Genomic DNA, 26,545 nt, shown 5'->3' on the forward strand with positions numbered 1-26,545 from the left:
TTGCAGTCAATAATGATTAACACACACATGCATTACTGTTCAAAGCTAGAAAACTGAAATGAGCATAGATGTCCATTATCTAATAAATAAATAAGTAAAATATGATATATATTTATTTATACATAAAATTTTTACATTATAAATAAAAGTTAAATTATGAACTTTACAGGTAAATAAATAAGCTAGAAATAGATTATTCAATGAAAGATAATCGGGATCCTGAAAAATGACCTAAGGTCTCTCTCATATGTGGATCCTAGCTTTGAGTCTTTAGATGTGTGTGCTTAAATAGGAGGACCTATAGAAGTCAGGGGGGAAAAAAAGAGGAGAGATAAAGAATGGGGGATATAACACAAATGTTATAAAGGAGTAAAGGGGAATAATGGTGCAGGTAGGGTTCAGAGAGGTGGGGTGAGAGGGCAGAGAGGAGGTACATAGGGCGGGATAACTAACACTAAAAAGCCTTTCTTTAAAAGCCTCATGGAACCTACTTTGGAATGTTCTAAAAGAAAGGTTAGGAAGAAAGAAAGAAAGAAAGAAAGAAAGAAAGAAAGAAAGAAAGAAAGAAAGAAAGAAAGAAAGAAGGGAGGGAGGGAGGGAGGGAGGGAGGGAGGGAGGGAGGGAGGGAGGGAGGGAAGGAAGGAAAAGAAAGATGATCGATAGACAGACAGACAGATATAGAGATAGATAGAATGGAGACACATTATCGGGGGAGAAATACAATGCCCCAGATGCCATTGACTATTGAACAAAATGTTTAGTGCTCTGGGGTAATCTATTTTCAAGGTATTGACAGTGTAATTCCCCAAGACCACCGCTGCACCAACATTCAACAATATTGCTATTGTTCTTAGTTACCCTCCAGAACTTGATGGTAAGACCCCATTTCTTAAGAAACTTTAAACTGCAGTTATAGAAAGAACATGGAAAATCAACCTGACACTGATCTGGAAGCTTCATGCCTACTGGCTTGCTCTTGTAGTGCTGGGAAGCGCGATCACAATACTAAAAGAAGAAAGTTATCAACATTCTTCGCCAGCTGTGAACCCTGAAAGCTACAATAATAACTGGCCCAACAAGATATACCTAGTTTCACAATAGTGGCATGAAATATATAGGGATAACCAACCACTCATGGAGTTAAGGCTCACTCCATGAGATAGAACTCTTGCTTTGTAACTGGGTCGAGAACCTGTGGGTGGATACGTCACAGACTGTCAGACACAAGCTACCTCAAGCTTTTTTCTACATAGCTATAGTATTAAATTAGCCCCCTAAGTACTTATCTTTATACACACATGCAGCTTGTCAGAGTGCCCAATCCTAAATGAGATATCTTTGGCACACTTTCCTCCCAAAGGTCAGGGATCATCAAAAGACTGTAGGGACAGAAGTGGTAGATGATTTTGCCACCATGCAAAAGACAATGCCACCATGCACATGAATTCACAATAGCTAGGACTATATGTGTAAAGCCTTTGCAGGATAAAGCTAACCAAAATCCCAACATACATGAAGAAGGGACTGATAAAGTCCCATTAATAACTAAGAAGCAACTGGTAACTGTCAGCTACTAGGTGATGGAGAGTTGAGGTTTCTACAGGGATGTGGCCCCCAAGAGGGTACCCAAGCTCCATGAACAGCCCTATGCCCTCACACACACTGGTAGCTCAAAGTGGATTCAGTGGGTTAAAAAGTAGAGCGCAGGGCTGGAGAGATGGCTCAGCGGTTAAGAGCACCCGACTGCTCTTCCAGAGGTCATGAGTTCAATTCCCAGCAACCACATGGTGGCTCACAACCATCTGTAAAGAGATCCGATGCCCTCTTCTGGTGTGTCTGAAGACAGCTACAGTGTACTTATATATAATAAATAAATCTTTAAAAAAAAAAAAAAAAAAGTAGAGCGCATGAATGTGGGAGGGAGATGTGATAGTAGGATATGAAAGGGGTTGGATGGAAGGAAAGGAAAGGAAGCTCACATCGTTTGTGCAAATATGAAATTCTCAAAACAATGCAAACGAGAGGGAAAGGAGACTACGATTTGTGTTGTTATTTAGACGAAATGTTTTCTTCTTTTCTACATTCAGCATACAGTTGTCTAGACTGTGATATTATGCTGGCATCTTCCTTTCATTGGCCACTTGAAAAAGTTTTAACTTTGAAGAGATGCCAAATTCTATCAGATAGTCAAATGAAATAAGCGTGTATGTTCCAAACGCTAATTACATGCACGCCACATATAATGTTTCCCATAAATTAAACTACCTGGCATCTCTGCAATTGTCTTAAAGAATTCTGGTATTTTACTGAAGACTTTTACATGTATATTTTGTTCTCATATTCCTGCCTACTTCTGCTATCTTTCTACTACTGGTTATATAGCAAGTTTTTTTTTGGTTTTTTTTTTTTTTGGTTCTTTTTTTCGGAGCTGGGGACTGAACCCAGGGCCTTGCGCTTCCTAGGCAAGCGCTCTACCACTGAGCTAAATCCCCAACCCCTATATAGCAAGTTTTGAAAACTCCCATATTCCTTTTCCATTTTATGAATGAGTCTGATGAGCAGAGACACTTTTACACCTGACTGGTAGATGAACTAGTCAAAGAGATTTTACAAGGGGCTTTGATTAGTTGTGGCACCCTATTGTTGCCTCAATGGCAGCGCTTCTTACTGATTAATGTAGTATAGGCATTTTGTAGAATTTTGATAGGTCATACATATACACAAATAAATATCTATTCAAGTTTTCTATTCTCTAACCCCAAAATACACACTCTAAAAATATTCCCAACAAATCTTTCTTATCTCAAAAAATGTCTGTTGAAATAGTCCATTTCACCAATCTTATTAATTTGGGTAGATTCTCTTTTATTAGTGGTCATCATAATGCACTAGTCCAATATTTCATGTGTAAGAAACTTCTGGTTTACTCTGGCATACACTATGGTTTGACTAATGTAAGTATGGCTACTGTTGAGTTCATACTCTGTTTGCTCCAAAGCATTTTTCCTTTTTCTGAGTCCGTCTTCACCGGTATTATAAGCTCACATTTTAGCAGGAGCTGGAAGTGTTTTTCTTTAAATCCAGGCTGTCAGTGTTCAGCTATGAGTTGGAAAACTCAGTTACAATTAGTCTTATTAAAGAACAATTATTAAATTTTTATTTCTCCATCTTAGAGGTCTGCTAGTTTACTGAGTTAATAATGTCTAGCACTTTCCTTCACTCTGATGTTTTTATTAGTGAAGTATAATTCTTTCCAAGGCTCTTGACTGCACCCATTGTTTTGATTTTTTTCTGAGATTTGATTTACTTTTATTTTATGTGTTTGGGTGCTGTCCTAGTTAGGGTTTCACTGCTGTCTGTGAAAAGATACCATGACCAAGGCAACTCTAATAAGGACAACATTTAATTGGGGCTGGCTTACAGGTTCAGAGGTTCAGTCCATTATCATCAAGATGGGACCATGGCAGCATCCAGGCAGGCATGGTGAAGGAGGAGCTGGGAGTTCTACATTTTCATCTGAAGGCTGCTAGCAGAATATTGGCTTCCAGGCAACTAGCAGGTATTAAAGCCCATGCCCACAATGACACACTTCCTCCAACAAGGCCACACCTCCTGATAGTGCCATTCCCCTTGGCCAAATATATACAAACCATCACAGGTGCTTTGTCTATGTACCATAGGCATGCAGTATCTGCAGAGGCTAGAAGAAGGCATCAATTGCTAGGAATTGAACCCGGGCCCTCTGAAAGAGCAGTCAGTGCACTTAACCCTTGAGCCATCACTCAAACTATGATTACATTCGCCTTTTTGGTTCCTGTGCAATGTTTCTTGAAGTATTCATGGTATTCCTCTTAATATTCAGTGCGATGTGTTTTATATTCATGAAGAAAGATCTGTAGTTCTTCACTTATCTTACAGTTTACAGGGTAACACTGCTGGAAAGAGGTAACTTAGTTGGCAATTAATTTGTTTCAGAGCTTGAAAATTTAGGAGTCCATGCTTTCTGGTATCAGGGACTCGGTTAAAAGATCACAAGACTAAAGGGACTTGCTATCCTAGTACCTAAGTCCTTGCCTCTTATGCTGCAAGCTATCTTTCTCTATTCTGTACTCTGCATTTTAACTACAACCGTGACCCGCTTCTGAATGGCTGAGTCCCTCGGTGTATGTTTTCTGGTTTTGCTTTTTTGTTCTTTCCATGGATTTATGCTATTTTAAGCTGTAGGCCATGGAGTATACTTTCTGTGTCTTTAGTCTATTTTGTATTTCCTCTTTACCATAGCTCCAGGGATTAAATGTTGCAGTCATGACTCTTCTTCATTTTCCTATATGGTTCTCTCACTAAAATAATTTCTCAACCTTATCTTCATTCCTCATATTTTTTTTCCTACAGTCTACTCCAGTGAATGCTGCTTTCTAATGAACGCTTTACTTACTGAGCTTCTTGGTCCTGTTCTTTAAGTTTGTATTTTCTATAATTATCCCTGTTTGCTGAACCTGTTTATTTGACTACTATTTTATTGTAAGGATCATTACTAAAACCACGCTTTTGCATTTTATGCCTAATACTTCGCTATTTCTAAAATCCTAAGAATTGAGATTATTGAAGATGTCTTAGATTTTCCAATACATAGCACTATTTGCCTGATTGCTGCCATATATATTAGGATTTTTTTTTTTTTGTCCTCAATTGTCACTTTGTAAGAATGGGGATGGAAATCACCCCTCATCTTACAAAAAAGGGTACTCTCAGCCGTGCTCACCTGTGGCTTCAACTCCTGACACAAGCTCAGAGAGAAATCAAAATGCTCAAAGAGCAACAACAGAACAAACAAGATATAGAAATAATATTTTAAAATTTTTAAACTGATATAAAACTATCAGTATGCAGAACGTTTATGACAGTAAAACTTAGGCTTATGAGGGTGTCAGCCAGTGTGGTAATACTATTCCTTCAGAAACTTCAGTATTTCTGCACTCACTGATGGAAAACAAAAAGACATGGGTGTCTTTAGAGTGTTAGACTAGGGCAGAAAGAAGGTTAAGGAGACTCTGGGTTTCTCAGGTCCTTTGGAACCCAATGAGCACATTCTAGTTGGAAGACAGCTGTGAAAGCCTAAAGAATTCTTGTCCCTAGGCTCAAATCCTTTAGTCCTAAGGTACAGTAAACATACTGAGATGGAAAATAGTATAGAAACCAAGCAACGGGCTGACACTGGGCCCACTCTTCTTACACTCTGACAATGTTTATGAGGAACGGGCATATCCTCACCAGAAACGTGAGACTCCATACTTAATACTCCATGCTCCTTTCTCGAGGAGCCTGCATCTCACCATGTACGTTTCCATGGCCACTCCTTATACCCACAGTGAAACTGCTAGTATGTCCCCAGTTTCCTGAGTTTCTGACTGATCTTAACTATACACGTCCCCAGCGTGGATAGCCTCTGGTTTAACATTCTACATGTGGATAAATGCAATTAGTTTATTTTTCAATCTATTAAGCCAGAATATACAAGACACCATCACAGAAGTTACTTCTCTATTAACACTTGCCAGTGTCACAGGTTTCTTCCACGACAAGGAATGCCACTTGATCAGAGCAGAGCACTTTGTACACTATGTCACTACCTAGTCGTAGCATTCAGCTCATTACTACTTGGGATTTGTGGATAGACGTTGTGACACGTGTATACTTTCCTCAATAGCTTTTCTGTTCTAGGGCATACTGCCCTGTCACCTCTTGATCCCAAATGTTCTTTCTCTCTTGCTCTCCTTGGAAAACATTCTCTCATTTGTGACAATGACATTGGGCATTCACGTACTAGCATAGAAAAAAACTTATCTGCAATCCCATCCTTAAACTTCCAGTACTTTCTTTTCTAATTAAAAAAAAAAATTCAGTTAATAGTTTTTAGGCTACCAATTCCCATTCTAACTTCCCCTCGCTCCTTCCCCCTCCCACTTCCCCCCTTCCACCTCTCTGTCTTTCTTTCAACACAGGGTTTCTCTGTGTAGCCCTGGATATCCTAGAACTCACTCTGTAGACCAGGCTGGCCTCAAATTCAAGAGAGATCTGCCTGCTTCTGCCTCCTGAGTGCTGGGATCAAAGGTTTGTGCTACCACCACCACCACCACCACACAGCTAGTTCAAAGTTTTTAAAAAGAGTAATCACAACACTAAAATAAAATAAATGAGTATTTCCTCAACAGCGTCTTTATGCCTTTCTTAAAATAAAACTCCATCTGCTCTTTTGCCTTTCTCTGGGTTAATACTCTTTGTGTCTTTCATCTCTCTGTGGTACGTTATATGACTGTGTCGCTCTCCCCTCGCTGACTGTAAGCCCCTTCAAGAAGAGATGCATCTGAGTGTTAATTATTGCTATTAAACTTCCAGATCAAGACCACGCCCTAAAGTAAGGAATCTTCAATATTACAATTAAGAATTCAGATAAAACTTTTAGGCAAAGTATCTAACTAACAAATCTACAGACAAGGCCAAGTATGACGACACATCCTGATAGTGGGAGGTGGAGGAAAACGCAGAGTTTGAGCTCCGTCTTGCCTATATAGCAAGCTGCAGGGCAAGCTGCAGGGCAGTCTAAGTTATATTAGACCCCATCTCAAAGCAATGACAAAAATATCTAAGAGAACAAAGATGATTTTTTTTAAAGTAAATTTAGGAAAATTGACTTCAACAACAACAACAAAGGACACAAACTGACACAAAGATCCTCGTTTGGAAACTGTATAAAATAAATGGTGAGGACAGTCCAAGTCCAAGATGACCAATGCCCTGTGAGCAGTCGTCCACGTTGACGTCCCCTCCCCAGTTCAGTCACTGACCTGGGAGACTCCAGACAGAAGCGTCTCCTCCGATGCTCCATGGCCGGAATCCATGCTCCAACCTCAAGATCAACTCCGGTTTGGTTACACAGTGCCCTGTAGACGGAAAATGATACATAAACTCTTGCCAAGAAGTCCTTTCACTGATGGAACACTGCTCCATTTGAGCTGTGAACGGTAAAGAGAGCTACATAGAGAAAAGCTTAAAGGACTCAGGAAAAAAAAAAAGAACAAAAAAACAAAGAGTCAAAAAAAACTAACATAGAATATATGTAATCAAAGAAAAATGCTGAGAAGTTTCAATTTTACATTCCCATTCAGAAGAGCTACCTAAATATTTTTCTCTTTTTTGTATTTTTAGATGCCTGCTTGTTTTCTAATGAGAGGGAGCAAGAAAGAGTGTGGATTTGGGTGGGGAGGTCAGGAGGATCTGGGAGGGGTTGGGAGAGGGGTAATAATAATCAGAATATAGTATATGAAAAGTCTATTTTTAATAATTAAAAACCTTAAAAAATTTAAAGGAATCTTAAAACATTCAATGATTTTATTATTTACTTATTGTTTTTTTAATTTTGTGATACTAGGGGTTAAATTGACGGACTTGAATATGCTTGGCAGATCAATTGTCACTGAGCTATGTTCCCAGTTCTATTGTATAACTTATTAACCAAGGAGTCTGAAATTCCCAAACACTGAGAAGTTAAAAGAGGTCACACCCTCCCCTGTACCAGATGGAAAGATCCCAGGATGCAATATGCTGAGACAGCAGGGCTGTTCTAAGTTTGAAAATATTTTACACTATACAGCAAGGTCAAGGCAAGCTGGGACGAATAGTAAAACTGTGGCTCAGAAAACCAAGAAAAAAAAAATGCCCACATTTCAAGAATTAACCCACCACATCCCATGTTCATGCAAAGAATCAAACTCAGTGGAGAGAAGAGAGAGAAGGTAGACAGAGACCGTAAAGAAGAGTGTGCCCAGTACAAGGATAGCAGACTGTAAAACTGAGAATACATCACATATGTGCACGAAATCATCAGAGCGGCTGACTAGTCCAGATGCAGATACTCACAGCCAAACACTGGACAGAGGTCAAGGAATCTTATGGCAGAACTGGGGGAAGGACTGAAGGCCCTGAAGGGGATCTGAACTCCACTGAAAGACCAACAGAGTCAACTAACCTGGACCCTTGGGAGCTCTCAGAGACTGAACCACCAACCAAAAGGCATATATGGGCTGAACCAAGAACCCCCGTCACATATGTAGCAGATGTACAGCTCAGTCTCTATGAGGGTCCCCCAACGACTGGAGCAGGACTATCCCTAAAGCTGTTGCCTATCTGTGAAATCTGTTCCCCAACAGGGCTGCTTTGTCTGGCCCCAGAGGGAGATATTCTGAACCCTGAAGAGGACTTGATGCACAGGGTGGGTGGATACCCAGGGTAAGACACGAAAAATAGGTCACTATGTTACATGTGAACAAATTGGAAGAAATATTGAAGGAAACAATCCCCACACTTTTAAAGTGGTTTGCAGACTCAATAATGTCCTTGTGGTAAAATCTATGCACTTCTCCACATAAACAGAAAAATGCTGTACCAAACCATGTCTTAAATAGAGTGTGAAAGCACTATAAAGACCTGAAGGGAGCAAAGCATCCTGGTCAGAAAGGACAGACGTGTAGCTCTCGATATCTACCTTCAAACCCACTCTAGAGAGACGGTAGGAACTGCCACAAAGAGACACAGACGCACTGGAAGAGAATGGACGGCCCCAAACAAAACCTTATTCAGGGCTATACGGGGACTGGAAAACCATACTTATTCAGGGTTATACGGGGGCTTGAAAACCATACTTATTCAGGGTTATACGGGGACTTGAAAACCATACTTATTCAGGATTATACGGGGACTTGAAAACCATACTTATTCAGGGTTATACGGGGACTTGAAAACCATACTTATTCAGGGTTATACGGGGACTTGAAAACCATACTTATTCAGGGTTATCCGGGGACTTGAAAACCATACTTATTCAGGGTTATCCGGGGACTTGAAAACCATACTTATTCAGGGTTATCCGGGGGCTTGAAAACCATACTTATTCAGGGTTATACGGGGGCTTGAAAACCATACTTATTCAGGGTTATACGGGGGCTTGAAAACCATACTTATTCAGGATTATACGGGGACTTGAAAACCATACTTATTCAGGGTTATACGGGGACTTGAAAACCATACTTATTCAGGGTTATACGGGGACTTGAAAACCATACTTATTCAGGGTTATCCGGGGACTTGAAAACCATACTTATTCAGGGTTATCCGGGGACTTGAAAACCATACTTATTCAGGGTTATCCGGGGGCTTGAAAACCATACTTATTCAGGGTTATACGGGGGCTTGAAAACCATACTTATTCAGGGTTATACGGGGACTTGAAAACCATACTTATTCAGGGTTATACGGGGGCTTGAAAACCATACTTATTCAGGGCTATACGGGGGCTTGAAAACCATACTTATTCAGGGCTATACGGGGACTTGAAAACCATACTTATTCAGGGCTATACGGGGACTGGAAAACCATACTTATTCAGGGTTATACGGGGACTTGAAAACCATACTTATTCAGGGTTATACGGGGGCTTGAAAACCATACTTATTCAGGATTATACGGGGACTTGAAAACCATACTTATTCAGGGTTATACGGGGACTTGAAAACCATACTTATTCAGGGTTATACGGGGACTTGAAAACCATACTTATTCAGGGTTATCCGGGGACTTGAAAACCATACTTATTCAGGGTTATCCGGGGACTTGAAAACCATACTTATTCAGGGTTATCCGGGGGCTTGAAAACCATACTTATTCAGGGTTATACGGGGGCTTGAAAACCATACTTATTCAGGGTTATACGGGGACTTGAAAACCATACTTATTCAGGGTTATACGGGGGCTTGAAAACCATACTTATTCAGGGCTATACGGGGGCTTGAAAACCATACTTATTCAGGGCTATACGGGGACTTGAAAACCATACTTATTCAGGGCTATACGGGGACTGGAAAACCATACTTATTCAGGGTTATACGGGGACTTGAAAACCATACTTATTCAGGGTTATACGGGGACTTGAAAACCATACTTATTCAGGGCTATACGGGGGCTTGAAAACCATACTTATTCAGGGTTATACGGGGACTTGAAAACCATACTTATTCAGGGCTATACGGGGACTGGAAAACCATACTTATTCAGGGCTATACGGGGACTGGAAATGGATTTGGAGGACTGGATGCTGAATTCACGGTTACCAGTCTGATAGCATTAGCAGGAACAGTCTAGAAGAAGGAAATGAGGTCATGGGGAGATGCCCCAAAAAGGGATGCTGGCCCATCAGAACCCCCTTTCCTTGCTTTCTGGGAGCTGGGAAGTAAGCAGCATATTGTAGGGAAGACGTTCTCATCTTGCAGAGAAACATGGACTATTCGGCTGATAAAAGGCAACAGATTTCTCTCTCGAAACCTTATACAGAAATCAAATAACAGATCAAGTTCTGAGTGTGCTCAATTCTGAGTGTGCTAGCATGCACTTAGGAGACGGAGCAAGAGTATCAGAAAGACAAGAATCTTGGCTACAAAAATTCAAAGTCAGCCTGAGAAACAACACTGCAAATGCATAACGAGGAAAAAGAAAACCCCAAAAGTAAATCAAAGTAAGACCTGATATAATGATGCCCCTAGAACATTCGATAAACTATTGTATAGTCTACCCTTTGTGGGTAGATGGACCCTTCATAGGAGTTGGCCATCAGACATTCTGCATATCAAATTTAAATTACAAGTCACAACAGTAGCAAGGTTACAGTTAGGAAGTAGCAACACTAATTTTATGATTGGGAACCACCACAATATAAGGAACTGAATTAACACGGCATTAGGAAGGTTGAGGAGTGCGGTAAACACTTCAGGACAGTGAGGCAAACAGAGTATTTTGGTGTCTGCCAAATGCGCAATCATCAAAGCAAAATCGGCGAATGGGATCACACCAGATCCAAAATCATCTGCACAGAAAATGCATCAGTGCCTGAGCTCTGTTCCTCACCCCACTACAGACAGAGCAAAAGGAGGAGGTACTGACATCCTAACATCCTTTCCTGGGCATCGCCACACAAACCGAAACCTCTGTCCCGGAACACAGCTGGAGAGCACACTGTGAGGCTGTTTGCCATTATTTCTGAGCCTGCAACGACCACCACTACCTTAAAGCTGAGTAACTGGTAACCCACAAGAGAGCTTGGTACCCAAATAGAGCAATAAAATAAAAAGATACAGCAAAGCCATGGTCATGGCACCTCTAACATTCCCCCAGAACACTTGACGAAGCCCTCAAGACAGGTTCTAATCCAGACTCCTTCTGCCCAAGTACATGTGTTGGAGAGGGCAAAACTGAGTAAGATGTGGTATTTTTAGGGTTACCGTCTGAGAGTCACTTTAGCTGTCTACAACAAATACACTCTCTGATTCACCAGACTGGAAGAGATGGATATTGTCTTAGGTGGGATAAATCGATGATCTCTTACAGATGATGTCTACTTAAGACAGACACAAAATAAATGAACTACGTCTGTCACGAAAAACAAAATCCCACATGCCCTCATGATATCTGCAAGTTTAAGGTGACCTCGAAGAAATAGAAAAAATGGCAGTTACGAGAGTAGAACATAGATAGAGACTGGGGAGACAGCAGGTATTTGCTCCAAGGATACAGGCATGGGACACCGAATTTATGTTCTACAGGATGATAATAAATATATTTGACAACAATTAATTAAAGCTTTCAAAGTAGCTATCAGGGAGAATTTAAATGTTCCTACCATAAACGGGTTGTGTCTAAGCTGGCAGACTTACCAGCCGTCCTCATCAGATGAGCATACATTATCTAAGTGTAACCCCAAGACACACAGATCTTTATAAATGCACGGCATTAACACAGGCCAGCTAAAATGTGAACAACTTAGTATTATATTAAAAGTCTGCATTAATTCCTGCAGTTCTCGACCAAGAGGAAACTGCTGAGGGCTGCCAGGGAATGAGACTCACCCAAGGACACCAGGCTGCTGTAGTTCTCCAGCATCACATCCCTGTAGAGGGTCCTCTGGGCAGCATCCAGCTCCTGCCATTCCTGCCAAGTGAAGTCCACGGCTACGTCCTCAAATGACACCAATCCCTGCAATGACACACTACTCGTCAGCCCCAGGCCTCAGTACCGGAAACAGAGTCCACTTCCCTGGGGGTTTGTGTCTTGCCAGTGTCACACAGAAATGAAAGATTTTAAATGCATTCTCAACTTTATCCTTTGTTCCCTAAGTATGGAAACAGCATACATTCGACTAGTGTGTTACAGGAACGAGCGCATGAATTTCATCTGTATGCAAAGTTCATCTTATCTTTTGCAGTTAGTAAAATTATAAGAAAATATTTTAAAATGTGTATAAGATTATTATAACACAAATGTTTGATTTGTACTCCTATTTTATGAGTTTAGAGCTCACACAGTTTCTCAGGCAAAAAAGAGATCACTAAGTAGAAAGCATTTCTTTTTTTTTTTTCCCTTTTTTTTTTTTCGGAGTTGGGGACCGAACCCAAGGCCTTGCGCTTGCTAGGCAAGCGCTCTACCACTGAGCTAAATCCCCAACCCCTAGAAAGCATTTCTACGTATCATTTCGGTCTTAAAAGCATAAATTACCTGCCTGCCCTCTCTACACTGGCCAACTGAGGAAACAATCACACCGAGAGCTCAGAAATGCTTACACATGAGCAACAACTCAACTTGGATGGCGTGCCATACAAGAGGAAATGATTCTCTGCTCCTGAGGTCATCCAGAGGATGGGAAAATAATGAATACATGGACCCGCACACCCCTCTAGGAAGCTGAGAAAAATCGTGGTTTCACATGCTAATACAAGTATTTCCTCTGGCCTCAGCACCTCGGATCAGGAAAGAAAAGAGGTTAAAATTCTAAGACCCTGCTTCTCCCTGTAAGTCTTGCTCCTCTCCAGCAAGTCTATTGCTATTACTGGTAGCTGAGGTTTTACTTTGTCTCTCAAGAATAACAAAGGGGGTGGGGGGTGGTGCTATAGTATCCTCTGGTAGCCTCGATGGGAGTTAGAGCCCCTCCACTGCTCACCATACAACATCTCCACGACTACTAGCTGTTCATGGAAGGAGTCTGCTGTTGAGATTTGATCTACGGCTATTATAAGGCTAAAAAGTCTTATACCAGAAGGTCTAAGCCTACAAGCAACTTCTCCAGTTTACAAGCTTTTGTTGTACAAACTTTATTCCCTGATTTAAAACAATTAGTTAAATAAAACTGGATACAGCCAATTACTGGAGGGATGGGAGGTAGGTGGGTTTAGAGTGACCTGGTTAGAGGAGGAGAGACCAAAGGAAGGAGGAGAAGGTGGAGAGAAGCTGCCATTAGGGGAGACGGACTATGAGTACATGGCCAGAAGACCGTGAGGAGGAAGAGCAGCCATCATGGGTTGAGTTTATAAAAAGGTGAGCCTGAGGGCTGGCCAATTGGAGTTAAGAGCAGCCCAGATAATTCATAGTAAGTAATTTGGGTTTATCAATTGGAAAATAGATTCTAATAGCAAAAAGGATAAATATCAGCCCAGCTTGTATGATGTTTAAGGCTTATTGTGAATAATAAAAAGTTGTGGGTCTTTTATCCGGAAAGTGAATGATCAAGGTAGGATAGAAACCCCGGATTGGGATTAATAATTTTATACAACTGTCTGCACTCACTCAATACCTCAGCTTTAGATTGGATCTACTTGTGGGAATATATGCTAAATTTCCAAGATCTACGAACAGAGCAATCTGGCACATGCAAATCTCCATAGATCTAGAAAAACAACTGTCTAAAATCCAGCAATAATACAGAAAAGGATGACAAGACAAACTGCTGTCTAGTCCCAGAAGTTATCAGTTCTTTTAGACGCTTTTGTACAGCCTAAATTGTAACAAATTTGCCCCAGGGGATAGATGTAGCACAGAGCACACTTCCTGCAGCGTCAGTAAAGCCAATAGAGTGATCATGTCAAAGCAATGACAGATTTCAAAGGTCAGATCACAACGGGACATGGCAAAAAGGAAACTCGGGTGTTCTTGCATTGATGTGTAAAGTTGGTACAGTCATTTTTCAAAGTAGTATTTAAGCACTGTAAAAATGTAAACACAGATCTTCCATATGATCCAACACCACGATGGCTAGAATGGATGCAAGAGAAATCTAAAGGTGAAGAAATGGTTTCACAGCCACATACACTGCTGCCAAGAATGCTAATAGTGAAGTGTCCCTTAGATGAGGGGATGGCAGGACATTCCTTCTACATACAGAGCATACATATGAGATTGCCTGGTAGAAGAGAACCCAAGGGCTGGTATTCACTAGACACTCCAAATGATCAGACACAGCTTCCATGGGCACTTGATACCAGGAAGTACAAATACTGGGATGGGGGTACATCACACTACAGTTTGTTTCCTAGTGATAAGCTCAACACAATGTCACCAGATGAGGTTTCTGTCTGTAGGGAAGACAGGAGAGAAACACATGTAAGTCTCCTCAGCTCTCCTCTCATGTGTCATGTTCATGATCAGAATTAAAATCTTCAACTAGCCACAGATAGTAGGACTCAGGGAGAAAAAAATAAAGACATGTCTGTTTCAATAAATTATATATTACATGAAACGAATAGCTCTAATATTATGGAAAAGAGATGATGATAGGGCTGGAAATGTGGTTCAGTAGTTAAGGAGCATTTACTGTTCTTGCAGAGGACTGAAGCTTAGTTACCAGCATTACACAGTAGCCAGCTGTCTGCAACTCCAGTTCCTATGAGTCTGAGGCCCTCTTCCGGCTTCTTCAGACTACTGCATGCGTGTGGTGCCTATAAATTCATTCACACAAGCAAAAGGAAAAGGACATTTTAGGAATTTGTTAGCAGAAACACAGAGGGTGTTGGAGGTACTAGGCAGGATTCTGGGTTTTCAAGCTTGCTTCCTACACAACTGAAAGGCTCATCAGGGAAAACAGTTTACCCATAGGGAAGAGGGGAGGCCAAAGAGTTGGTCATCCATATACCACGTCCTTGATTCCTGAGACTACCGTTAGGCCGTTGTGGAGGCTGGAAATTTCATGAACAGGAGGACACTCAAGAAAAAGATAGACGCAGAACAGGCTCAACCCTCGCTTCCTTCCACTGCATCATGCCAGGTCGCCAGACACTGCCTTCTCACGTCACAGAAGTGTGTCTTCAATGGGTGTTCCTACTGTCAGCAGCATCTGGGACATGGGCAGTCCCACACGGCTGTATGTGGGAGTGAGAATTCCCTCCACCACTTCCTCCCACAAGGTCCTTCTCCTCTCTCAGAACCATTAGTATCGCATGCATCCGCAGCAACCAGAGCGCATCAGCACCATCTCTCCCAGCCATCTGACGCTGACTGGACCAGCTTTCCACTCATTATGGTGGGAACAGCTTCACATCGCACCCTTCTTCTGGTCTCAGGGTCTCAGAGTGAAAGGTCTGCATGCACTAAAGCATCCATCGTTCTTTTCACGGCTCTTTTTATGGCCGCACAAGAGATAAGGGGTGACATCAGCCCAGAAGACAGAATCTAAAGATAGGTACTGGCTTCTTTGAAGTCCCACAGATGGTTGGGAATGGAACCTACCACACACGTCACACATACAGATCACTGAACTTTGTATCTTTGTATCTTTTTCTGTAAGGTTAGGCTTCACAAAATTGCCCAAGCCCACCATGAACTCACTTTACAGTCCTCAAACTTGCAATCTATATATGCTGGCCTGTACCACCAGGCCGCCTGGCTTAGAGGTGAGATTTGAACCTAGAGATAGGTCTCCCTCTCCTGTCTCACCTTATTAGAACATGGATTGAGACATCTAGAGAAGAAAAAGGGGAAGAGGTGAAGCTTCTACGCATGGCTCTTTCTGGACTCCCACATTAAATCCTTCTGAGTGGGCTCAAAGTCAGCCCAACTACCTTCCGGAGCAGGGCTCTTTCAGAAGCTGAGGCAGAGCGAAGACACAGAGACAGAGAGGAGGCTATACAAGGCAGGGAGATGGACCTGATTCATCGTGTGGGAAAATCCCCAAGGATCTCAAGGCTATGGCAGGAGGGTCATCACATGCTTGAGACCAGACTATGCTACAGTGTATGATCCTATATGAAAGATCAGATACAAAGAACAAACGGATCCCACAAACAAGGCACAGAAGGAAGCAAAGGATGCAGGGACAGATTTGCAGGCACAGAGAGGACTGAGACTGAGAAGTGCAGTGCTCGGGTTTAGGATGCACTCCCCCATTTCCTGCACCCTGAGTCTCCCAAACTCCTCCTCCATCACCCAGGAACCACACCAGTATCCAAGGAAAACCTGGAAAGCCTAGTGCTGTATTCCAAAAAGGGAGTACATGAGGCCACAAACGTCCCTAAGCACCTGGCTAGTCCCCTCCCTTTAATGTCTGCAGGTCTTGCTGTACGCTGTCTCTCATGTCTACTCTGACTCTAGTCCTCTTTTGCTACCTGCACCTTAATTCCCCCAGCACCACACTGCACTACGTGAGTTATACCTGTGTGCCAGAAGCATCCAGGATGTCCCCCAACCCCCAAATGCGCATGTGGGGGCAGAGGTGAAGGAAGGAGGACAGCCGGTACCTGGGCTCCTGTCAAATAGTACAAAAGGCTGGCCTGTGTTCCCAGCTCAGGGAGGAGAACAGTTAAGCTCAAAGCCAACCTGTGCTACAGTTAAAATTATGCATAAATAAGTAAATAAATATTGGAAAAAAATAGGAAGCGGCTCACAAACCCCGATTTAAATAAATAAATAAAAATAAGTAAATAAAGTGAAGTTGTAAAAAAATGGGAAGAAGCTCACAAGGCCTCATTTCTCCTTGAGGATGTATAGGCAGTTAATGGTTGTCTTGGGGGAGGCTCAGGATAGCCTCTTTATTCAGTAGTATAGTAGGGTTGACAATGGTGAGGCCCATGCTCCTGTAACTAACCCTCTTCCTATGCATCTGTAAAAGTCGGGGTTCATAAAAAAAGACATCTAAGAATAAGGGGAAGCACTGGAAAAGAGTAAGGGAATCTGTGGGAGTAGGAAAAAGACTGGGGGGTCATAGGGGTTAGGGTGAAGAAAATACATTACACGCAGGTATAAAATGTAATGAAAGTAACTACGATGCGCTGTTAATATATAATACTAAAAGCGTGAAAGTAAAACAAGGCTTGGGGCAGAGCACTACCTTCCATGAATGAATTCCTAGATTCCATCCCTAGAAATACTGAGAGACAGAGTCAGAAGACAGAGGGAGAGTGAAAGAAACAGCTGAGAGGAGGGGGAAGTACCTACTCCAGGTCACGCAGAGACTGAAGGACAGGTCTCGTGGGGGAAAAAAAGTGTTGAGAGATGCTAGTAAGAGCGGAGGAAGGGGGTGGGGAAGATTCTGCTCACAGACTCCCATAGAGGTTGTTTCAGAGAGAGATACATCACAAGATTGCGACATGGGCAGCCAGGGACAAACGTGGAGATGCAAGATGCAGGGTGGCAGCTGCAGAAAAAACTGTGGGGAGGCCAATGGCCTTGAGAGCCCAGAGACCAAGTCTGCAGCATCCCCTCATGCTAGCCAAAGTCCTACCAGATCTGGAGGCAGCAGACAAGCTCCGGGCCACGCTCGGGCAGTCACAGGTCCCGCGGCCCCGGCCAGCCTACCTGGGAGGCATCTGTAGCCGCCCTGGTCACGGGCGTCACTGCGGGTACCCCGTGAGCAGACGCGACAAGACCCCCGAGCTGCAGCAGGGGGCCCAGCCTGGCCACAGTGCAGGAGGCAGGGGCGCAAGCGACCCTGACGCGGGGCTCGGAGCTGGGGACGCTGCCGTGGGTAAACGCACCATTTCGGGACTCCAGTGAGCGCCCGCCTCCTGCTGGGCGTCCAGACAGTAGGGAGTCACGCGGCGACAGATACCGGGTGCAATCCAGAACTTAGAGATGGGAGAAGAAAGCGGCCACAGAGGGCAAGATGGCGGGGTTAGCAACAACCTCTGCAGGGCTGAAAGCCCGCCTCCTCCTCTCCGACCGTGTGTCTGATTGGGTAGCCTTCAGCTTAGTACCTCTGATAGGGTAGCGCTTCAGGTCCCACCCTGAATGACAGTTCGTGTTCCAACCTAGGGTAGATGGAGCCAGAATGAAAAGGCCTTTCTTTCACGCATAAATTAAGACAGGGGTTCCTATGACTGATCCTCCTTCCTTTTTGTCTGCATTTAACCTTGTAGATGAAGTATATAAAAATTTATGAATTGTATATAAGTCTATATACATTGTTCGTGTCCGAAGTATTCCAAGAACAATTGTAAGTATTCACTTAAAAAAAAAAAAAAATCAAAACAAGCATTTGAATTTGATTGTAAAAAGTACCATTTGGAAAAACAATGCCTTGCTTTTCATTGCTTATCTTAGGAAATATTTGAAAACATGTATAATGCACCCCGCATACATACAAAATATTTCCGTTCCTTGGCCTTTAATCCCAGCACAAACAGAGGCCTACTTGTCTCTGTGAGTTCGTGGCCAGCCTGGTCTTCCAAAATAGCCAGGGCTACACAGAGAAACCCTATCTCAAAACCAAAACAAAACAAGAGGATCGGGGAGGGAGGAGGAGGAGGAGGAGAATGAGGAAGAGGAGAGGGAGGAGGAGGAGGGAGAAGAAAAAGGAGGAGGAGGAGAGGGAGGAGGAGGAGAGAAGAAAAAGGAGGAGGAGTTGGGGGAGGGGGAGGAGGAGAGGGCGGAGGAGAGGGAGGAGGAGGAGGAGAGGGAGGAGGAGAGAGAAGAAAAAGGAGGAGGAGGAGGAGAGGGAGGAGGAGGAGAAGAAGAAGAAGGAGAAGGAGAAGAAGAAGAAGAAGTAGTCCTTTTGGGGTTTGCAGGACTTTTTTTTTATTATTTCCAACATAAACAGCAACTAAATCTCTGTTATTAAGTCATCATCCCAAGAAAGCAAGGGGCATTCATACAGACGGGTAAGCAAAGAATACATTTTCTCTTGTAACAATGTAGCCGAACAAGGGAGTGTGTCTTGAATTTGTTCTTTGATCTTAGCTAGGCAAAGCTGTTTGACAATGCCTCAGGGCATGCATGGATATCAGGCATAGTTCAGGCATCACAAACCACAGAACTTGTGGTTGTAACTTCTGACATTGTAGCAAAGGTTTACAGTGAAATAAGGAGCCAGTGAAGTCAGAATTCAGAATCTAAAACCCAGGCATTAATATAGTTAAAATGCTCTCCAGAGCATTCAGTTGGACTCCAATCCCCAAAACAATAGCTTTTAAGGATTACTTCCTAGTGGTTTCTTAAATTCCTTATGAATTCTTTTTGAACAAACTTCTATTCTCCCCCAGACTGAACAAAAACAACAGACCAAAAACTCAGATCTACTCAAGCACAGTTTGGTATATTATGATGAGCCATCTTGCCAGCCTCCCAAGAGTTTAACTACAGTGTGTGTAGGGCATGCATTAGGGATATGGGTAGCACCACCACTCGATAACCCGAGAAAGTAGGGTACTGGGGACAACACATTTCCAGATTCTAGCAGGGCAGAGGACAGTTCTATCTGGTGCCAGAACCCTAGAACTTTACCAGACTGGGCTACATAAACACTCTGCTCTGCCAGGGAACTGTGTCATCCATCACAGTGTAATCCTCTCCGCCATTGTGAGAGGACCCAAAGCAGGGAAATCATGGGAATAAAAAAGTGCAGAGACGTTAAAGGCCGTGTGGTTTGTTTCCTCTTCCAAATATAAAACACTTATACAACATGAAGGGAACTAAAGCTTCATGATGCATAATGCCCAAGAAAAGAAAGAGCAGGATTAATTGGGTGGGGATACCCTCAGGCTGTGACAGATGCCATCACTGGAAACATCAGGACCTTCCTACTCTCAACTGACTCAGCCACAGCAGATATTCTGTTCACTTTTAGCAGCTGCATCATCAGTTCTTTATTGAAAGGAAACCGGAGCAGCTCAGTTTGTCAGCCGCTCCTGTGCCTTGTATTAACAATTAGTCGATTTAACATGATGTCTTCACCATGTTGAGAGATTATTTTGTTTAGTTTTACGGAAGTGTTTGTGTTTGTTCTTTGGAGTGGGTGTTTGTTTATTTTATTATTTATTTATTTATTTATTTATTTATTTATTGGTTTGTGGTAGTTGGGATCTAAGAGATGGTCATATAAATGATAGGTGAGTGCTCTATGCCTAAAAACTGTCCGGTATCCCTTGTTTTGTTTTTAAACAGGGTCTCTCTGTATAACTCAGGATAACTTTGGAATCCTATTCTTCCTGCATCTGCCTCCCAAGTGCTAGGATTGCAGTGGTGCACCACTGAAGCCAGTGCTGCATTGAGAATTCGCAATCTTCCAAATCTGTGCTGACAGTGGCTAACACATTTCACCCTCCCAGCCATTCCGTGGGGCATACATTTTAAGGTGAAGGGATTGCCACTTATAGGGAAAATTGCTTGCCCGGGATTGCTGAGCTATTAATTGGGAGAACTGGGTTTCAAATGCAAACAAGGGGAGACTGAATCCAGCCCTCCTGCATGCTATGATCATATCACACCACTGACCTTTAGTCCCTGAACACAATCCAAAACTGAGAAACGTTTTTCATTAATCAATTCTCTCAATGTATTATACATATAAACCACCTGCCACTGGGCCTATGGTACTGTATTCAATAACTGTATTATTACTTTTTGTTGTCATGATAAAACAGCATGACCCAAAGCAACTTACGGAAGGAAGAATTTATTTCGGCTCGCAGTTCCAGAGGAGGAATCTGTAATGGTGGAGGAGACGTAGGAGCAGGTGGCCAGAGCACAAAGCTTAGAGATCGCACCGTCAGTCAAAGCATGGCCAGCTCGTAAAGCGGGAAAACTGGAAATAAGGAAGAAGTATAAACTGTCACAGTTGGCCCCCAGGGGCTTACTTCCTCTAGCAAGGCTCAGTGTCCCAAATGGTCCACCACCTCCCCAGTCAGTGCATTCAAACTACCACAGTAAGTTTTGATTATTCCTGAGGTGATGGCTCATAGCTATAATCCCAGTACTGTGGAGGGTGAGGAGTTAGGAGAACTCCAAGTTCTGGTTCATCCTGGGCTTCACAACGAGAACAGGACAGGAAAGAAGGGATGAAGGAGGAAAGACGTTAGGGCAAAAGGAAACTGGTTCCACACCTTTAAAAGAAAAATAAAGATTTTTTTTAACTCAGCATAACACAATATTTATTTGGGGTAGGGGCGTCAAAGAGAAAGCCTTTCCCAGCACATGCATGAGCCCCGTGCCTGAGTTTGAAACCAGGTCCAGTAGCTCTCTTCTAGCTGCCTACAGATCATGTAGAACTCCCGAATACTTCTCTAGCACGTGTCTGTCTGCATTCTGCCGTCGTCCCATCTACCATAACAATAACGAGGTAAACGTCTGAAACTGTAAGCCAGCCCCAGCTAAATGCTTTCTTGTGTAATAGTTGCTGAGTCCATGGTAACTCTTTACAGCAATCGAACGCTGACTAAGACATCCACTAGCTGTGGAATCTGCTAACAGGTGCTTTACTTACCAGATGGGGGTTCTTGTCTAAAGGATCTCTTGGTTCTCGCCTCCCTAATTGGTGTTCTTTGCCAGCAAAGGGCTTCATTCAGCTGAGAAACCTCCTTGCTTTCACAGAAGCCTCTGCCAAAGTCAATGAGCCTTTTGAGGTTATCATTAGGTAGTATATTTACTCACTACAGAAACCTCAATTTTCTTACACGGAGGGAAGAAAAAAAGAACAGGAGTGTCCCTTGAAGTGTCAGAATACATGAGTAAAAAGGGAATTGGGATTCTTGCTCGAGTTCCTCAGAGCTTTCAGAGTGCTATGACCAGTAAACTGATTATGGTGAGGAGAAGGCTGTAAAAAGCCAATGATTTGTTGACTCAGAGTTCTCAGTTTCATGGTGCAGAACACACAGCCTAGGCAAAAGTTGTTCGGAGGCTAAGCATTGGTTCTGAGCTCCGAACTCCTGTTCTCTGTGAAAATCTGTAAGAACCAGGACTCATTCATCATCACAGAGAATGAGACAACTAAATCCTCCATCATGAGAAACAGATGAAGTGTGAGTATGTATTGTTGATATGAGCACAGCCATGTTAAGGACATCAGTGCCTCAGACCCATGGGAACGAAGGGATCAGGCTGAGGGGGAATAGTAAAGCCTTCTCCTCTGAGAATGAATGTTGACAGAAAGTAAAGAAAGTGTCATTTATAGTTTCCAGATGAATGTAGCCTGAGACTGCTCCCCTATAGAAAGCCACTACCAAGATCACCTAACTGTCAAAGATCTGGAGGCAGTGGGACCTGGGACAATGGGCCTAAAAGCGAGGTGAACAAAAGTCCCGTGCAATAAATAAATTTATTTAGAGCATCAGGCAATATTCTAAGGGTTAAGCAAGATCATATGAGCAAAGTTCACATGAGTTTAAGCTGTGTATGATTATAAGGACAAGTGTGTAGAAATATTATCTGAATCACAATTATAAGCAGCAAGGAGTAATCTGAAAAAAGCTTCACTCCATTTTTTTTTTTTTTGCTACACCTGGGAGGAGCACAAAAGCATATTCTAAGAATAAGCCTACGTTTTGAAGGAACTAAGGTCACAGGAATTTTGTTTTCTTGTGAGTTTTCTCACAAACACTCAGAATCCCTCTCATACAGCTTCATTCTTGAACTGTGTTCCGACAACTGGCCTGCCTTCTCACTCAGCTAGAGATAATAATGTTCCAAGTTTCTTGCAGCTGGTGCATCTCCGGCAAAGCCCAGGGTCCACCCAGTCCCAGCTCTCTCATATGCATCGCTCTCATTTTCCATGTCCCGAGCAGGTCCGTCTTCCCAAAGGCATGCAGGTCATGCTACCCCATCCCTAAATCTTATCTCCCCTCCTTAACTTTCTTATAGAATCTCCATCTAATCATGCTTGTTTCAATAGCTGCCTCTTGTGGACACCAGCTACAAAAAAAAAAAGCTGTGTTTGCATCCCTATTTCCCTATTTCATTTTGACTGAGCCTTGAAACCATATGTTTAATATGCCCTCTGGCTATAGCACTCCATAATTGTGATGAAGAGAAACCTATCTTTCTGTCTAGTCTGCCATGAAGAAAAAGACTCAGTTAGAGAAAAGTCACTCCCCTGGATTAACGCTTGTCACTATCACAAGTTCCTCTGGTGACAAAGAGTGACACTCTTTCTGCAGCAAGGCACTTTGCACATTATGATTATTACCTGGTTATGGCATTCAGCTCATTACCACCTGGGATTTGAGACTGGAAGCTTTTTGGCTTTTTTTTTCTATTTTGGCTCTATTGCATTTCAGTTTTTCTACTTTATACCTTAAAACTTTGGAAAAAACAAGAACAAAACAAATATCAGATGAGAGGAGAGAAGAAATAATCAAAATCATCAGGAATTAACGAAATAGAAATAAATTTACACACACATACACACTTAAAATTCTTAAAGCTGATAAATATATTCAGGAAAGTAGCATAATACAAACTTAACACACAGCACTCAGTAGCCTTCCTATATACCAACAACAAAAAGATTGAAAAAGAAATCAGAGAAATCACACAATAACCACAAAAAATAATGTAATAAAAAACAAATCTAAGAAAAAAAAACCTAACCAAGGAAACGAAAGATTTCTGCAGTGTCTAAAGTGACATTTTTAAAGACACCAAAGACCGGGATTGGGGATTTGGCTCAGCGGTAGAGCGTTTGCCTAGGAAGCGCAAGGCCCTGGGTTCGGTCCCCAGCTCCGAAAAAAAAGAACCAAAATAAAATAAAATAAAATAAAATAAAATAAAAAGACACCAAAGAATGAAGTTGAGGAAGATACCAGAAGATAGGAACAGCGTCCTGTGCTCATAGGTTGAAAGACCTAATCTTGCAAAAATGACCATCCTGCTGAAGTTATTTTATAGATTCAGTGCATTTCCAATCAAAAATCCAATGCTATTCTTTAAAACCATAGTGGGGAAAATACGAAATTTTATATGGAGGTAAAAAGACATAGGATATTCAAAGCAAAATTAAACAAAAATGATACTGCAGATGGAGCACACCCAACTTCAAATTATAGAAACCAAATAAATAATCATGGTACTAGCGTAAAAACAGACACATGGATAACATTATATCTAGGAGTTCTCATCCTATAAACCAGACTAACAAAGTTGGATACCCACAGGCTGAGGAAAGGTAATAGACCCTTCTCTCTAATTATGCACATAAATCATTGATTCTGAAGCAGCACTGCTGCCAAACAATCGATGTGTTTCTGGATTGTGAGCATGGTTTCAGATATTTGTTTAAAAAAAAAATGTCAATCCAGGAAGAGAACTTACTGCACAGTGTTAGGGAAGTAAGTAGTCAGCCCAGCCCTGCCATCCCAGCACCAGGACCGATAGCTATTCCCACAGCGATCAGGAGCGGCACAACTTAAACTGTCCTCTTGTCATGTTGGGCAGGTATCATGTCTACAACCAGGATTGCTAGAGGTTCTTTTCCTTGGGTTACTCCTACTTCAGTGAAAAGGAACACCAACATGCAAACTCCTAACCAGCAGGCAGGTAGGCGATGATATACTTGAGTGCCACAAAGGGTTCATGTGTTTTGGAGTGCAGAACACTGTGGCATAGATGAGGTCTCAAGGGTCATGGTTCTATTGCAGTCTAGGGAGCTGGGCGTTCCTACAGAACATTTCCTGGATGTCTTAAAACAGTTTGCCATGCCAAAAAGGGGGATAAAGAAAAGGTATGAGGGGCTGGAGAGATGGCTCAGTGGTTAAGAGTACTGATTGCTCTTCCAGAGGTTCTGAGTTCAAATCCCAGCAACCACATGGTGGCTCACAACCATCTGTAATATACATTAGATAAATAAAAATTAAAAAAAAAGAAAAAAAAAGAAAAGGTATGAGGTCATGGCAACATCGGAGTCAGGGCAGCTTATAAAAGGTACGATGAGATTACTTAGTAGTATCACTGGAGAGATCGTAAGTGGCAATTGGGAGTTAGTTCCAGGGGGTACACATAGCCAGCAATCTCTATGACCAGGTCACGTGGCATTAAGGAGTTGGTATGCAAGGTCATGGTCTGCAGCAAAAGGCAAAATTACAAGTTAGTGCCATTTATGAGGGGGGAATATCAAGAAGGTAAGGATGTTGGAGGAGTGTTTGATTATTTTTCCTACTTTTATGCTATCTAGAGGTTGGGCAATTAAGACATATGTTCTGTAGATGTGAATAGTACTCACTAGGGACCCAGTTTGGTTTTTACGGAAGAGCTTACCAATAACTCCTGTTTGCCGCCTGGGATTCCATGGGTCTTGTATATAGAAGAAGAGGGTCTTACACTGTTGATAGAAGAAGCGATTGATCCATGATCCTAACATATGTATCTGGCAAGACCAATATGGGCAGCCCCCATATTCGTCAGGCTATATTTTACAATCATCTTTCATCTGGTCAAAGAAGAAACAAACAACAAGGTAATAATACTTAGATGGAATGACAGAAATAGGGTTGACAGCAATTTGTATCAGCTTTTAGCTATGGAACAGTTTCCCGACCTTATGTAGAAAGACTTTTTGTTATCAGTGTGGGTTTTTTTGAACCTTGAATCTCCAGATGTAAGGGTTATCCTGCATGGAAATGAACAGCAGGGAGAGGATGAGAAGCCCATGTTTAATCCAGTGGGATCAAGCACAGTTCCTGGAGTAGACTCTCATTTTTCTGGGATTGGGGACAACGTGAGTGGTCCTGACATCTTCTGGAGCTTAAGAGAGCAGGGTCCTATTGGGGTCAATGTGTAGTAAAATGAGTCATTTCACGGTGGAGGAGTGAAAGGTTTAAGGTGAGACAGTCCTCACCTCAATGAGAGAGTCCCTCGAGTTTAGCAGCTGTAGGAGTCACAAGAATTACCTTGAAATGGCCCTGCCATTTAGGAGAGAGAGGTGAGGGCCAATGGTCTGGAGAGTATAGAAGAACTTGGTCTCCAATGTTGACAGGCAGTGAACAGGGGATAGTTTGTGGCCTTGCTAGACAATTGTCAGCAAAGTTCCATAGGAGAGAGCAGAGGGGCAAAATCATGGGGTAAGTAGGTGATCAGTGAGGAGAAGCTCTTAAGTGAAAGACCAAGAGTTAGGACCAGATGTCCATACATGAGTTCAAAAGTTGAGATGAAGAGACATCACTTGGGGAGACCCCGTAGCCTAAAAAGAGCCAGAGGTAGGAGTTTTACCCAATAGAGCTGATGTTCCTGTGACAGTTTGACAAGAGTGGTTTTTAAAGAGCAGTTAGTTCTTTCCACCTTACCTGAGAACTGGGGGTGATAGGGATTTTGAAAATGCCAGGGGATGTCTAGAGTTTTAGCTAGAGTTTGAAAACTTTGGGAAATGGATTCAGGACCATTGTCTGCCTGGAGGGGGACTAGAACACTGAATCATGGGATGAAGCCTTTTGTTAGTGGTGGGAAATGCCTCTACCCACTGCAAGAAAATTTCCAAGAC

At 42.5% G+C, this 26,545-nt stretch overlaps 1 protein-coding gene across 11 annotated transcripts in view; it reads right to left on the bottom strand.

Annotated features, from left to right (window-relative positions):
* The window catches only part of Zfp157 (zinc finger protein 157), a 36,754-nt gene extending 10,265 nt beyond the window's left edge, over positions 1-26,489 (bottom strand). For 2 of the 11 annotated variants that reach the window (XR_010056404.1, XM_039089568.2), the window contains exons 1-3: positions 14,717-17,563; positions 11,952-12,078; positions 6,846-6,941 (exon numbers count right to left, since the gene is read on the bottom strand). Coding sequence is in view for 9 of the 11 variants with exons in the window: in XM_039089568.2 (XP_038945496.1) it covers positions 6,846-6,941; positions 11,952-12,078; positions 14,717-14,722 (229 nt within the window). In the remaining 2 variants the exon portion in view is untranslated. Of the gene's footprint in view, positions 1-6,845; positions 6,942-11,951; positions 12,079-14,716; positions 17,564-17,587; positions 18,025-20,743; positions 23,375-25,326; positions 25,499-25,606; positions 25,679-26,351 lie in introns of those variants that run through there. The other 9 variants (XM_039089573.2, XM_017598383.3, XM_039089571.2 and 6 more) reach the window with 9 other exon arrangements.
* Between the last annotated feature and the right edge of the window lie 56 nt (positions 26,490-26,545).

Source organism: Rattus norvegicus, chromosome 12 (assembly GCF_036323735.1).
Source record: "Rattus norvegicus strain BN/NHsdMcwi chromosome 12, GRCr8, whole genome shotgun sequence".
Taxonomy (NCBI): Eukaryota; Metazoa; Chordata; class Mammalia; order Rodentia; family Muridae; genus Rattus; species Rattus norvegicus.